Source organism: Quercus robur, chromosome 10, assembly GCF_932294415.1.
Source record: "Quercus robur chromosome 10, dhQueRobu3.1, whole genome shotgun sequence".
In the NCBI taxonomy this organism is placed as follows: domain Eukaryota; kingdom Viridiplantae; phylum Streptophyta; class Magnoliopsida; order Fagales; family Fagaceae; genus Quercus; species Quercus robur.
This window is the reverse complement of record NC_065543.1, coordinates 29,778,998-29,794,146: the sequence shown is the minus strand read 5'-3', so window position 1 is coordinate 29,794,146 and position 15,149 is coordinate 29,778,998. Positions and strand designations below refer to the sequence as shown.

Below are 15,149 nucleotides of genomic sequence, written 5' to 3'. Positions count from 1 at the left end.
TGATTAGCATTGAACATGGGGCACAAGATATTTTCTTATATGCGTATGCGTAGGGGCCAAGTAAGGCCACACCAGTATCGTCAGACTCATGCATAGTCTTTAGCTCTCTCATGTCAGCTTCCTATTTTGTCAGCCACGGTACAACCGTCAGCTTCGAGGTAGAACCATAGACCTCCTGTTGTTGTTTCCAAGAAAGTGAAGTTGATGGGGTTATTTAAGACCATCGCTTTTCGCCTTATCATGGGTAAGTGCCAATATTACAAAATTATCCTTATCAACTACCCCTTACTTCATAACTTCGTCAGCTAAAGCCGACGAGTTATGGAGTTTAGTTTTTTTGTAATTTTTATTTATTTAATTTCATTTATTCAAGAATAAGGAAAAAGCATGTATGGGCGATTCCTCGAGCAGCCTTTATTAAATGCTTGAACACGTGGCGCATTCTAATTGGTTTCGCTTCTGGACAAGGGTGTCGCTTCGTCTTCAGTGCATTCTTCATTCTATATATATCTTAGTTCTCCCCTCATTCTTCCTATTTCATCGTCGATCCAGAGAGAGAACTTGTTACTCCAAGAACCATGCTCCCGTCGTCTTACTACCTTTTGCTGAGACCGTCATTTTTTCAGAGACCGTCTGCTTGGTAAGTCACCTCTTCCTTCTACCTTCCATTTTTGTTTGCTTGTTTTAGTTGATCGTATAACTTTTTAGTGATTCCGTCAACTTAGGTACTTAGAATACCTCCATCGCTTGCAGGTAAAAAATGTCTAGAGAAGCGATTAGTGAGCAATCATCAGTCCGTGAAGGAGCGGGCTACGACGAGGTCTTCCAAACAGGTCATGAGCCCAAGGAGGGCCATTCCTGGTCGTTAGAGAGAAAGAGATGTCAGCTCGTTCTCCTGACGAGGACGGGGAAAGTTACATAGGAGAGGGAGATGAGGAAGAGATAGATGAGGGAGAAGTTGATGGTGAGGGAGAGGTTGAAGGTGACTAGGGAATGGAAGGTGACGAAGACGAGAATGACGCAGATGAGAGGACCCCCAAGGTTGGAAGTTCAGGAAGTCCCGAGAGTGGGCACGCTCGTCCGTTTATCCTTCCTTAAATGTGGACCATCAATGATTTTTTTACCGAAGATGACGACCAATATTTTTAAGAACTTGAGGGATCGTTACCAAATCCCCGACCACACACCAATCCGTCTCCTTGGGAAGTATGAGAAGTGCTACTCAGGGAAGACTGTGGATGTTGGTATGTACGACGCCACGATTGCAGCGGAGCTGAGGTTGCCATTGACGATGTTACACCGTCAACTGGCTAACTTCCTCAGTCTATCCATCAGCTAGATTACTCCAAATGCTTGGAGGATCTTCAAAGGGGCAGAGATCTTGTGGGGTCATTTGAGTAGAGGGAACCGTCAGCTTTCGCTAGACAAGTTCTTCTGGTGCTACAGGCCCCAACACATCTTCTCGTCACAAGGGATTTATCATTTTGCTGCACTGAAAAAAGTGCTAGGGCTTGTGTCAAACATGCCTAACTCCAACAGGAATTGGAAGGGCAGATACTTTTTTGTCAAGGGGACGGATTGGGTATGTTGTCCGGAGGAATGAGATACAATGCCTCACGATTTTGACAATACTTGGGGCATTGTCAAGGACTCAGGTTTAATGCCGTTAACTTTTGCTTTAACCTTTTAATCTACTCGTTAAGCGTTCTAATGTCGTCGTTTTTCCTTTTTCAGCTAGAATTTGCCCATCCATAACTGACGAGCGGGAAGCCTTCATTCAACGAGTTCTTGAAATTCCATTTGAGCAGCATAAGTGTAGGGATTTGATCACCCTTGACACACTGCACGCATACTGTGGTGGTTCGGAGCTAACCCCGGCAGCTAGTAAGCTAAATTCTTACTCCTGTCATTGTAAGTATTTGTAATTCTCTCCGTCATCTTTTCCTTTTTCTTCTTTTTTTAGTTGTCTGTTGATTTAATGCCCATCATTTATCCTTTGCAAAAATGGAGGCCGCCAAGTTGAGGGTGTAGGTGCAGCCAGCTGTCGCTAAGAAGAAAGAAGAAAAGAAAACGAAGGGGGAGGGGTTGTTGTCATCAGCTCCAAAAGCTATCAGGAAGGGCGCTTCCAAGAGAAAAGCCGACGGGAAGGAAAATCGTCCTCCTAAGAAGGCTATTGTCACTGCTGGGGATAAATCCCTCAAAAAGCCAACGCCCCTTAAGCCTAGCCATGGGGCAGGTAAGGGTCTGATGACGACATCAGGCCCCATCGCTCAGGGATCGGACCGCCGTCTCCTCACGCACAAGGACTACGCTGTTGAGATGGTGGAATCCATCATTAGGGACAAGGATGTAGACCTTTGTGCTGAGCAAGGGACGTAGGAGTTAGGGGCGTCAAGCCTCTTCGATCTTCTGCGAGTACATTTTTGTCTTCGCTTTTTCGATTCACTTATTTTTATTGTTCAATGGTTGATGGTTGTTCTGCCTTGTAGGCAATGGTTCGTATGAAAGCTTTGCAAGATAGGGGCGTCGCCAAAGAAGGGGTGATTGCCCGTCTGCATAAGGGCATAAAGATCCTAACGGACGAGGAGGAGCAATATAAGGGTGTCTTTCGTACCCTTAACTAGGAGGTAAAGGATCTGATGGTTAAGCTGGAGGAGGAGGGTCGTCAAAGAAAGAAAGAGCAAGAAGCCAAGGAAATGGTAGAGAAGGAGTTGACGACCCTTTTTGAGCAGGTGGAGACGGCCAAGGCTGACGCCGTAAACAAATACAAGGCGTCAGAGCCATTCATAGATTTCTGTGCTGGCTATTACGGTGAAGGGTTCGAGGATTGCCTTAAACAGGTCAAGTCCCTATACCTTCACTTGGATTTTTCAAAGGTCACCATGGATGAGCCCTCGCCGTCAACTCCTACTGGTGACACTGTCCAAGAAGAAACTGACGACTCCACGGAGTCTAATCCAAAAGATGACAGCGTCATCCTCGCCTAGCCAGCCACTGATGCTCCCGTTGCTTCCCTGGTCCCATCCATTGAGCTTGTGAACGTTGAAGACCCTGTTGCCCAGGACACTTAAGAGAAGAACGACGAGAACCCCCCGAACCCTCCGGCCTTGTAGTTTTATATATTTATTGTACATTAATTCTATCTTTAAGACTCTGTAAAATGCCCTATTGCTTTTTGGGCTTTGTTTGTAAAGACTTCACTTTATTTATTTTATATCCATTGCTTTAGTATGTATGTGTTGCTTTCTGTTTGTATGTCTGTATGCATGCTAGAATGCGTTTGTACTTGGTAAACTAGGACGAACCTGTCTACTTATTGGATTTTGAATAAACTTGTCCACCCAAGGATTTCATGGCCTTAAGACCTTCACGGCCTGGGCTTATCTACTTGTGGGCTTTAATTATGGACCCTGTCCAATTAATTTATGGACTTGATGGTATTTTGTTTTAATGGACTCGTATTCTTATGTACTATTTATGAGTCCGTTTACTTGTGGATTTGATAAGTCTGTCCACATTAATTTAGATTTGCCCACTTGTGGACCAACTCATGAACCCGCCCACTTTTGGGGTGAACTCGTTTTGCTTATGGACTTATGAGTTCTTATACGGACTATATGATGATAACTTATCTTTATGGGATAAGCTTGTCCATTCTATGGACTTGCTAGTGAATTCGTCCACTTTACGGACTAGTAATAATTCATCATTTTGGAATGAACTCGTCCATTTTATGGACTTACTAATATACTTATCCACTTAATGGACTAATGAATTCATCCACTTTATGGACCTGATGATAAACTCGTTCACTTTATCGACTTGATGATAAACTTGTCCACTTTAGGGACTTGATAATAGACTCGTCCACTTTATGAACTTGATAATAAACTCGTCCACTTTACAAACTTGATAATAAACTCATCCACTTTATGGGCCTAATAATAAACTCGTCCACTTTATGGACTCGTCCACTTTATGGACTTGATAATAAACTCGTCTACTTTAGGGACTTAATAATAAACTCGTCCACTTTATGGACTTGATAATAAACTCATCCATTTTATGCACTTGGCAATAAACTCGTCCACTTTATGGACTTATCAACAATTCATCCTCCTGGAATGAACTCAATCACTTTATGGACTTGCTAATATTTTTTAGAAAAACACTTTAGTTATATCTAAATAAACTCCTCTTATTATGATAAACCATGCATTTGTAGAAAAATTGTTCTCTAAAGAAAAAGACCTGCCCCTTGGGCTTAAAAATTATTTTAGCGAAATTTAACTAAGGTAAACTGAAAAAAACTGAGGAGTGTAGCTAAAATTAACTAAAGTGAATTGGAAAATGAAGAATGTTGCTTTCCATGCTAACAGCTCTACTAGTAGTACTTTCGTAGGTGCTCAGTGTTCCACGAATGGTGCAGCTTCTGTCCATCTAGTGTCTCTAGATGGTAGGTGCCTTTCCTTTGCCATGACGTAATCCTATAAGGTCTTTCCCAGTTGGGGCTAAGCTTCCCTTGGGTAAGGTCTTTAGTGGTGCCCATTACCTTCCTCAAAACAAGATCTCCAACCTGAAAGTCTCTGTGTTTAACTCGGGAGCTGTAGTGCTTGGCCATGAGGTCCTGGTACCGTGCAAGTCTTTGTTCGGCTGTCTCCCTGACTTCATCTAGTAGATCAAGCTGCAGACGCATAGCCTCACCATTTTTGCTTTCATCGTGGTTGTCCACCCTGTAGCTTGTGAGCCCGACCTCGGCTGGAATGACCGTCTTGTTCCCGTATGTTAGCCAAAATGGAGTTTCTTTGGTAGGTGTTCTTGCTGTTGTCCTATACGCCTATAGTATGCTCAACAGCTCTTTAGGCCATATACCATTTGCACCTTTGAGCCGAGTCTTGATAATTTTGAGCAAGGATCGGTTTGTGACCTCAACTTGTTTGTTAGCTTGAGGGTGGGTGGGGGAGGAGTAGTGGTTTTTGATCCCCAATTGTGAGCAAAAATCCTGGAAGGAGTCGTTGTCAAATTGTTTTTCGTTGTCTAAGACCAGGACCCTAAGGATCCCATACCTGCAAATGATGTATCTCCAAACGAAGCTTCGCACGTTTTTCTCTATAATGGTTGTCAAGGCTTCAACTTCTACCCACTTTGTGAAGCAGTCTATGCCTACTATGAGGAACTTCAACTGTCGCGCTGTTATCGGGAATGGTCCCATGATGTCTAATCCCCACTGAACAAAAGGCCATGGGGCTGTCATTGGGGTCAACTCTTTGGACGGCTGCCTGATGACTTTGCTGAACCTTTGACACTTGTCATAGGTTTTGACATAAGTTTGGGCATCCTTCTATATGGTTGGCTAGTAATACCCGGCTCGAATCAATTTGTGTACTAACGATTGTGATCTCGAGTGGTTTCCGTAAATCCCTTCATGGACTTCTCTCATGATGTAGTCTACTTCCTCATTGCCCAAACACCTTAGGTATAGGCAGGAGAAGCCTTTCTTGTACAAGACGTCCTTTATTAGAAGGAATCGTGTTGCTTGAACTTTCAGCTTTCTTGCGGCTTCCTTCCCATCTGGTAGCGCGCCACTTTTTAGGTAGGAGACTAATGGTGTGGTCCAGTTATTTTCAGAATCTATCTCCTATACATCGACGGAATCTATCAGTGGAGAACGCTGAACAAAGGAGAGTACATTGCTATAGACAGTCATATGTTTTGCTGAAGCGGCTTTGGTGAGGCGGTCGGCTTGCTTATTTCCTCCTCTGGGAATTTAAACAACCTTGGCTTGTAGGTCGTCCGCCCTTCTCTTTACTTGCTCTAGGTATTTCTTCATCCTTTCGCCTTTACATTCGTAATCTCCGTTTACTTGGTTGGTGATGACCTGGGAGTCGCAATGAATGACCACACTTGTGGCTCTTGCCACTTTGGCGAGATCAAGTCCTGCCACTAGAGCTTCGTACTCTACTTCATTGTTAGTGGTGGGGAAGTCGAGGCGAACCATACATTCAATCTTGTCTCCTTCTGGAGAAAGAAGCACGATACTTGCTCCACTAGCTTATCTGTTAAACGATCCGTCTATATGTATACCCCACTGAGGACACTCATTTGCCCCCTTGCCTTCTCCGTTGGTGAATTTTGCTATAAAATCAGCGACGACCTGTCCCTTAATGGCGGTATGCGGGCAGTACTAAATGTCAAACTCACTCAACTCTATCACCCACAGTGTCAATCGCCCAGCAGCTTCAAGGCTGCTTATCGCCCGTAGTAATGGTTTGTCGATTAGGACAATCACCGTATGGGCTTGGAAGTATGGTTTGAGCTTGCAAGCTGCCGTTACTAAAGCGAAGGCGAGCTTCTCCATTGGCGGGTACCTTTCTTCTGCACCACGAAGTGCTCGGCTGGCGTAGTATACGGGCTTCTGAACCTTGTCTTCTTCCCTGACTAAGGCCGCGCTGACGGCTACAAGGGAGATGACCAAATAAAGGAATAGCACTTCCCCCGGTTGTGAAGGACTCAGCAGCGGTGGGGAAGAGAGGTAGACCTTTAGATCCTCAAATGCCTGTTGACACTAGGCCATCCACTCAAAAGACTTTTTCAGCGTTCGGAAGAAGGGTAGACACTTATCCGTTTCCCTTGACACAAACCTATTCAGGGCGGCGACCTTGCCATTTAAACTTTGTACTTCTTTTACGTTCTTTAGGGGGGCCATCTCTACTATGATCCTAATTTTGTCGAGGTTGGCCTCGATACCTCTCTGAGACACCATGAACCCTAAGAACTTTCCTGCCGTCACTCCGAAGGCACACTTTCTTGGATTGAGCTTTATGTTGTAGGAGCGAAGGGTATCAAACGTTTCCCTAAGATCCCCCAAGTGGTCTTTCTCCCTTCAGCTTTTCACCAACATGTTGTTAACGTAGACCTGTACATTCCTCCCGATCTGGTGTGCGAACATCTTGTTCATGAGCCTTTGATACGTCGTGCCCACGTTCTTGAGGCCAAATGGCATTACTTTGTAGCAGAAGAGGCCCTGGCTTGTAACGAACGAAGTCTTTTCCTGATTTGCTTCGTCCATTCTGATCTGGTTGTAACCCAAAAAGGCGTCCATGAAGCATAGCAATTGGTGCTGGGCTGTAGAGTCAACCAGGATGTCGACCTGCAGGAGGGGGTAACTATCTTTAGGGCATGCCTTGTTTAAGTCGGTGAAATCTACGCACATCCTCCATTTCCCGCTAGCTTTCTTGACCACATTTGCCAACCAATTGGGGTAGTAAACTTCTCGGATGAAGTTTGCCTTTTTTAGCTTATGAACTTCTTTTGTATAGCTTGGTCCCGTTCCGAGGCAAATACTCGCTTCTTCTGATGGACGGGTGGAAAGGAGGGTGATACATTCAGTCGGTGTACCATGATCGAGGGGTCGATTCTTGGCATGTCTTCATGGCTCCAAGCAAATACATCCCGGGTATTTTTGAGAAAAGTTGTTTGGCGGATCGTTGGGTTGGCTAGAGTACCAATTCTAGTTGTTTGATCAAGTTTGGAGTCGTTGAGGAGTACCTCTTCAAGCTCTTTGACGGGCTCTGTCCTTGTTTCGTGCTCCTCTATGTTCATGGCCAGGAGGTGGTCATCCATCTCCATCATACCTATGTAGCATTCGCGGGCAACTACTTGATTTCCGCGCAGCTCCCTTACTCCATAATCGGTGGAGAATTTGATCATCAAGTGGTAGGTTGAGGTTATGGCCTTCCATGAATTGAGGGTAGGCTGTCCTAGGATAGCATTATAGGCGGATGAGTAATCGACCACAAGGAATGTTACGTCCTTAGTGATCTACTGGGGGTAGTCGCCCACCGTCACGGATAATATGACTGCGCCAAGGGGGTATATCCTTCTTCCTCCGAAACCAACGAGTGGCGTGTTCATCGGAACTAGTCGCTCTCTATCAATCATCATCTGTTGAAATGTTGGGTAGTAAAGGATGTCAGCTGAACTACCATTGTCCACCAGAACCCGGTGCGTGTTGTAATCCCCCACTCGTATGCTAACGACTAGTGCATCGTCGTGCGGGTGGTGGAGACGTCGGGCATCTTCTTTTGAGAATTCGATGATGGGGTTGTTGATCTGCAGTATCTTCGGCACGGAACCTGTTAACTAGACGTTGTGGACCATCCTCAGGTATGTCTTACGGGACTTTTTAGATGACCCGGCAGTCGTGGTGCCCCTCACAATCATTCTTATGTCACCTAAAGGCAGCCTAGGATGGTCGTTTTCCCGTCGGGGAGCCTATTCTTGAGGTGGGTCCATTCTTTCCTTGCTGACGAACCTCTGTAGCTTCCCTTATCTGATGAGGGCCTCAATTTGCTGCTTCAAGTCATAGCAATCAGCTGTATCATGGCCATTATCATGGTAGAAGCGGCAGTACCTGTCCCTAGACCTCTTATTAGGATCTCCCTTCAACTTGCTAGGAAAGGTCAGGGCTCCTTCATCCTTTATTTGCATTAAAACTTGGTCAATCAGGGCAGTCAACGAGGTGAAGCTTGTGAACTTCCCTGTAGGGGGCTTGAAGTGTCTGTCCTCTCACCGAGATCCAGTTCTAGGCATCTTCCGCCCTCTGTCCTGCCGCGGGTCTTCCTGCCTTTCCCTCTTCTTGGACCTTTCTTCTCGAGCTAGCAATGCATCTTCCGCATTCATGTACTTGGTTGCCCTATACAGCACATCCGACATAGTTTTCAGGTCGTTCTTGTATAGGGAAAACAGGAACTTACCCTTCCGTAGTTCGTTCGTTAAGGCAGCTATGAGTATCTTGTCGTCTACTTCATCGATTGAGAGAGCCTCTTTGTTAAAGCGGGTGATATAGGACCTTAGCGTCTCATCCTCCCATTGTTTAATGTTCATTAGGCACGCAGTAGACTTTTTATACCTATGCCCCCTGATGAAGTGTGAGGCGAACTGGGCACTTAACTCCTTGAAGGTTCCAATGGAGTTGGGTGTCAGCCTGTTAAACCAGATTCTTGCGGATCCCTTTAGTGTGGTGGGGAAGGCTCTGCACATGATCTCGTCTGGCACCCCTTGAAGGTGCATTAGGGTCTTGAAAGACTCTAAGTGATCTAAGGGGTCCTTGGATCCTTTGTAATTTTCCACCTGTGGCATGCGAAACTTCGGTGAGAGGGGGAATGAAGTGACGGAAATTGTGAATGTTGAATCAGTTCGATGGACCAAATCATCGAGGTCAATGAACACTCATCCTCTAAGGGCATTCATCATAAAATCCATCTGTTCCTTCATCATCTGCATCTCGGCTACTATATGAGGTGGAACCGTATCAGTAATGGATGGGCGACAAGTGTCCTGTTATTTTGGCCTGCCCGGGGTGTTGCTACCTTTCGGTCCTTCTTGGTTCCTTCTCTCAGCGCTAGTGCCTTCTTGGTCTTCCTTTTTGGTATCCATTGCCGCGTTCTTCTGGTGTAGCTGTTCCTCTAGGTCATGATTGGTAAGGCGTTCCACTGCTGTTGTGAGGGTTTGGACTTGCCTCTCAAGGGCAGTGGGTCGCGGTTCGTCGCCTTGATTGTTGGTGGTGGTTGCCATAGAAGGAGTACGTACCATGCAACTCTTTGTCCGGAAAGCGATATGGCTTATAAGTCGTAGCTTTCCCATAGACGGCGCCAACTTATGATGCCAAAAAATCACCAGTGAGCCACACAACCTTTGCACGCTTGAAATAATACTTGCACAACAAAAAGAGAAGACCTAACAGAGAGCATCGGTGTAGTGCCAGCCAAATACCCTCTGAAGGTCAAGTTAGAACTTCTCATAACTCTAGAGTGCCAGAGCTGGGGCGAATTATGCATACCTTGGTTTGTGAGGGTTTTGGGGTTTTTATAGTGGTAGAGGGTTGACATCTATTCCTTGGTTTAGAAGTCCTTTCCTTGTAGGAGTCCCTATGAATGTATTTTACGGAATCCTTTCCTTGTAGGAGTCCTCTTAATTAGCATTGAACGTGGGGTGCAAGATATTTCTTTATATGGGCATGCGTAGGGGCCAAGTAAGGCCATGCCAGCATCGTCAGACTCATGCGTAATCTTCAACTCTCTTACGTCAGCTTCCTATTTTGTCAGCCATGATACTGTCGCCAGCTTCGAGGTAGAGCCGTAGACCTCCTGTTGTCTTTTCCTAGCAAGCGAAGCTGATGGGGTTATTTAAGACCATCGCTTTTCGCCTTATCATGGGTAAGTGCCAATATTGCAAAATTATCCTTATCAATTGTAAAGATCAAAAACAAAAGAAAAAGGATGCAGCAGCTCAAGTTAACAAAAGATGAAGAAGTAATCTAAAGAAAGCTACATGTTGTATGCTTAACATTGTATTATGCTGTATGTCATTTAGAGTAGTATATATCAGTTTTAGCTTTCACACGTATTGTAACTGCTAGTAACTGACTGAGCACGTGTGTCCTGATAAGTTGGATAGTTTGTTAGATTAGCTGGTTGATCAATTAGTGTATAAAGTCCAATTCTCTGAATAGATTCAATGTAACAATTGAATGAAAGAATTCTTCAATCTTTCTTTTCTCTCAAGCTCTCTTTCTCTCTTTCCGGTTTTCCATTCCTAACTCTCTATTTTCTTATATGCGCAACCTTAGCTTTTTAAAAACTAAAATACCACATAAGATATTAACAAGGTAAATAAATAAAAGAAAAAGAGTACTGCTACAGGAACAAACTATTCTACAAACATTTTACAAACTGCTGATGTGGCATGCTCCACCTCAACTTTTTAAAAACTAAAATACCACATCAGATATTAACAAAGAAAATTAATAAAAGAAAAAAGAAACCCAGATTTGTTTGGCTTCTAAACCCTCTCTTTGCACCTCCCTCTCTGCCTCAAACGTATGATGCCTCCCTCTCTTCCTAAACCCATTCGTAGTCAAACAGGCCAATATTATGCTATTCAAAAAGTATTCATTCTATAGAAACAAGGAAATTATATATATTATATGATTACAAATCAATTTGGTAGGTAAGCATATAATTTCGTCACTCAAAGAGATTTAGTAGTGAAATTATTGCAAGTGGTATTAGTGGTTATTCATTCATATTCAACGAATAAGTTTGTTGTTTTCCTTAATGTGACAATTTTATTTTTAAAGTGTTGCAATCCCATTTGACAGAATTTTATGGGACAATTTTACTTTTAAATTTTTGTGCTTCGGAGGCGTTAGTCGGAGTGTGAGGCCTAGGTTTAGGAAGAGAGGGAGGGGCAGAGAGAGGGTTTAGAAGCAAAACAAATTTGGGTTTCTTTTTTCTTTTATTAATTTTCTTTGTTAATATCTGATTTGGTATTTTGGTTTTAAAAAAGCTGAGGTGGCATTTCTGATGTGGCATTTCTGCGCCTCCCTCTCTTCCTAAAACCAGGCCTCACACTCTGACTAATGTCGTCGAAACCCAAATCAGCTTCTGCAACGATTCCCTCTCTCTGCGCCTCCCTCTCTGCCTCAAACGTACAACTTTTCCCTCCGTCCTTACCTCATCGGTGCCAACAATATCCTAAACTCAAAACGTTTTGGCAAAAAACACAAACGTTCCGGCGCTGCATCTCCTCTGCCTCTTCGGTCTCACATTCAAGCTAAAGAAATCTACATCTCCACAAATCAATTTGGTTGGTAAGCATATAATTCTGACATTCAAAGAGATTCAGTAGTGAAATCATTGCAAGTGGTATTAGTGATTATTCATTCACATTCAACGAATAAGTTTTTTGTTTTTTGTAATGTGATTCAAGCTCTAGATTAATAAGAAATTGCTGTTTTTTCCTGATTCAACCAAAGAAGTAATGAAAGCATTGAAAGGGGATTCAAATGTAATTTCTTTCAATTTTACGTTTTATCTGAATAAAGGCAAAATGTGTGTTACAGATTATGCCTTACAGGATGATATATGTTATTTTTGGTGGTCAATCAAGTTCAAATGACAGGACAGAATTAAAAAACTGGAACCCACCAAAATATGCAAGTACAAATAGACAGTAGATAAATATAATTATTTGTGTGATCATCATTATAGTGAAATTTTGGCCTGATATAAAGCAAATCCACTATAAGTGTGGTATCAGAATATGTATCTACGCAAGTAATGTTAATGTCTATGCTAAAAATTCAAAAACTAACATGCATGGGCCTGAAAAAAGTCTAGAGCTAATCTATATCCTAATAAGTGGAAAAGGAATAAAAGACATTAATTTTGTGCATGAGCCTTGACTTAAAACCAGAGAATGGCCTGTAACATAGACCATTTCAAGAATGATCGAAGCTCTATGGTATTTCTGGATACAGGGGAAGAAGCCAAACCGTATTGTGTTACATCATAAAGAAGTATAGTCAGAGGGATTTTAACATAACATTGATAAAAGCCTAAATGGAAGGATATCCTCACATCGCTGCTGGTGCCGCCATGAGCATGGATTCTTCAAGTCATCTGCCTCCCTCCCAGTAACGAAATTTGAATTTTTTTTTATTTTTACTGTATTTAATTGATTCCTATGCAAATTTGATGTAGAGTATTGCAATATTTATGGCCTTGAGGCAATCCAATGGATTATATAAACATGTGGATGGAATGGGGAGAATTTCTGTGTTTAGGCAGTCTAAAGAATTTTTATGAAAACATGTCTTTTTTTTTTTGTGTTTAGGCAGTCCAATGGATTATATAAACAAGTCTTTGTTAATATAGTGCTCAGGCTATTTTGTTTGGAATCTTTGGATTACATTTGAGCCTTGGAACCGAGTTAATTTCTCCTTGCTCTTTGAAGCAGTGGTTGGCTCAATGGATGGAGGATCCGAATTTTTATAGGTTGATGTTTAGGGGTGAAAAAATAGTCTGCTTAAGAAGTGATAATGCTTTGTTTTGCAGCTATGCACAAGTCTATATTGCACAACAAGCAGATCAGAGTAATTGCAGAAAAGTACCAAGGCAAGTTTGTCAAGTTGTGGAGGGTTGTGAATGTTGCTGACAATTGAGGGACACTGGCAGAGATGGTGTGGATGGGTTGGTTTTGGCTATAAAACCATATCATGCGATGGCAGGTTGTAAGGTTGAATTTATTCAACCATCTAATTGGCTTTATTCCGTGCCAAATTTGCTTGTAATTCAGCATTTAGTAACCCTGTATTTAGGTGGGTTTGTTGTAAGGGTAGTGAGTGAGATAGAGTGGAGTTTGCTCAAGAGTGTGCAAGAAAACAGAGACTTGCGGCTGGGACTCGCAGGTGGACTCGCGGCTGCAAGCCGCCAGAAGCTGCACACGTGCCAAGCGTGCTGGAAGATGAACAGTCATGCTAGCTGGAGCACTACAGGACAAAACAGGACAACTGGCCATACGGTTAACTCGCGACTGGATCTCGCGACTTGGTCAAGCCGCGAGGTCAAGCCGCGAGCCACCCCTGTTTTGTAAAAACCTGACGTTTCAAATTCCTCTCCCACTCCAGTATAAATACCCCTTTAACCCACGATTGAAAGAGAGCTTCCAGAGAGAATTTTGAGAGAGAAACCCTAAAGAAAAACCAGATTGCTTCACCCACAATCTATACCTTAGAGTCTCTTCAAATTCCCTTACTCTCTTCCTCTCCATTGTCAAATCCTTGAGAGGCTTTATACCAAACCTGGTTCTCACCATTATCATCTCTGTGAGACAAATGTTTGGAGTTCTGGGAAGCAGTTAGGAAGGAGCCAATCTTCATTGGTTGATGCTACGGTCTAGTAGCGGAATCCGGGAAGCTAGAAAAGAAAAAGGTTCGGCGCAACCTCGTTGGAGCAAGAAGCTTGGAGGGCTTAGGTGCACTGGGTAGATTAGGCTTGGAGGGTCTATTGCTGTCCTTGTATCCCAACTGTATTTTCTAGTGGATTGATTACCGCTTGGAGGGCGGCGGAGAGGTTTTTCGCCGAGGTCTTCGGTTTCCTCTTCGATAACACATCGCGTGTTGTCTTTGTGTTTGCATCTTCCTTCCTCTCTATCTTTGCCTTTATATTATCTGCTGTGATTTTATTATGTTATGGCTTAGATAGTTTTTAACCTATTTCACATTATAGCATATGTTAAGTTTCCGCACACTTGTTGTTTAACATATTGCCTGTGTTGGTTAAGTTAATTTTTGGGGGTCTAAACGTTCAAAAGTGTTTTGTACACGTTTTTGAACTTTCACAGGTTGTTGTAGTTCTTCCATATGCAACCAAATGGCATGCAGCTATTTGCTTGACTGTGCAAAAGGCATTAACTAAGGCTATAAAGCTTGATTTTTGCAGACTTATTTCAACAAAATCTAGAGCGAAGGACCTCTTTTAATGTTCCTTGGCAAATTGTTGTGCTGATTGAAGACCACAAGTGCATGGAAGTTGGAGAACGCTAGTGGTTATGTATGTTGTGCATAAGAGAGTCATGCTGGTGGTTATGTTTGTTGTGCATAAGAGAGTCACTGCAGATGGGGTGCATAAGAGAGTCACAGTAGTGAATTTTTGCCATGTTACATAACATGAGCTTTTGGTGCTTCCACATTAAGAACCTAATTTATGTATTTTATTTTTCAGTCTTTACCAAACAAAAACAGCTAAAATAAAATTCTAAGATTCAAATTTGTATATTAAATATATTCCTCCATATTTTTTAGCTACAAAATTGATATGCTAAAGGATTTTCAATCCAAGTTTCGTACTTGGGGATCAATCATATTTTAAGACCAATGGGCATGAATTTTAAATAAACTAAAATAGTTATAAATATAAGCAACCCCACTGCAATCCAAATGAAAATTCAATATAGTGATTAGTGAGCCTATTCTAACCATTTAGCTAACCAATATATAAACTTATTCTCCTTTTCATTTCACATACATACAAAACCAAACAACTCAAACAGTAAGATTCACTTCAATTCAATTCTTTGACTTTCCTTCTCTTTCCCTCAACTTTCTTAGCAACCAAACCGATAATAATCAAGCTAATAATATTATATTCACATTTCCATCCTTTTCATTCTACATACATCACAAAACCAAAAAACTCAAATAAATAAAGAGCAAATATATCCATAGTTGTAAAACTCAAATAATTTTGAATAATAATAAATAAATAAATAAAAGCTCTTGTTGTAAGTCACCATCTGTGCTTAAA

General features: G+C 42.5%; 1 protein-coding gene and 1 long non-coding RNA gene across 3 annotated transcripts; one reads left to right on the top strand and one right to left on the bottom strand.

Annotated features, from left to right (window-relative positions):
- Positions 1–8,568: 8,568 nt before the first annotated feature.
- LOC126704036 (uncharacterized) lies at positions 8,569–9,072 on the bottom strand. Its single transcript, XM_050403078.1, has one exon. The coding sequence runs from the start codon at positions 9,070–9,072 to the stop codon at positions 8,569–8,571; it is 504 nt and encodes a 167-aa protein (XP_050259035.1).
- A 2,336-nt stretch (positions 9,073–11,408) lies between these two features.
- Positions 11,409–14,579, top strand: LOC126703546 (uncharacterized). Of its 2 annotated transcripts, none has more exons than XR_007648123.1 (3): positions 11,409–11,653; positions 12,900–13,072; positions 14,188–14,579. It is a non-coding gene; the product is annotated as an uncharacterized LOC126703546 (long non-coding RNA). The 2 variants fall into 2 exon arrangements; XR_007648124.1 differs by lacking the exon at positions 11,409–11,653 and adding an exon at positions 11,701–12,478.
- Positions 14,580–15,149: the final 570 nt, after the last annotated feature.

Excerpts from the sequence above, each read along its gene's own strand:
- LOC126704036 (XM_050403078.1), bottom strand. The coding sequence starts at position 9,072 with ATGCACCTTCAAGGGGTGCCAGACGAGATCATGTGCAGAGCCTTCCCC.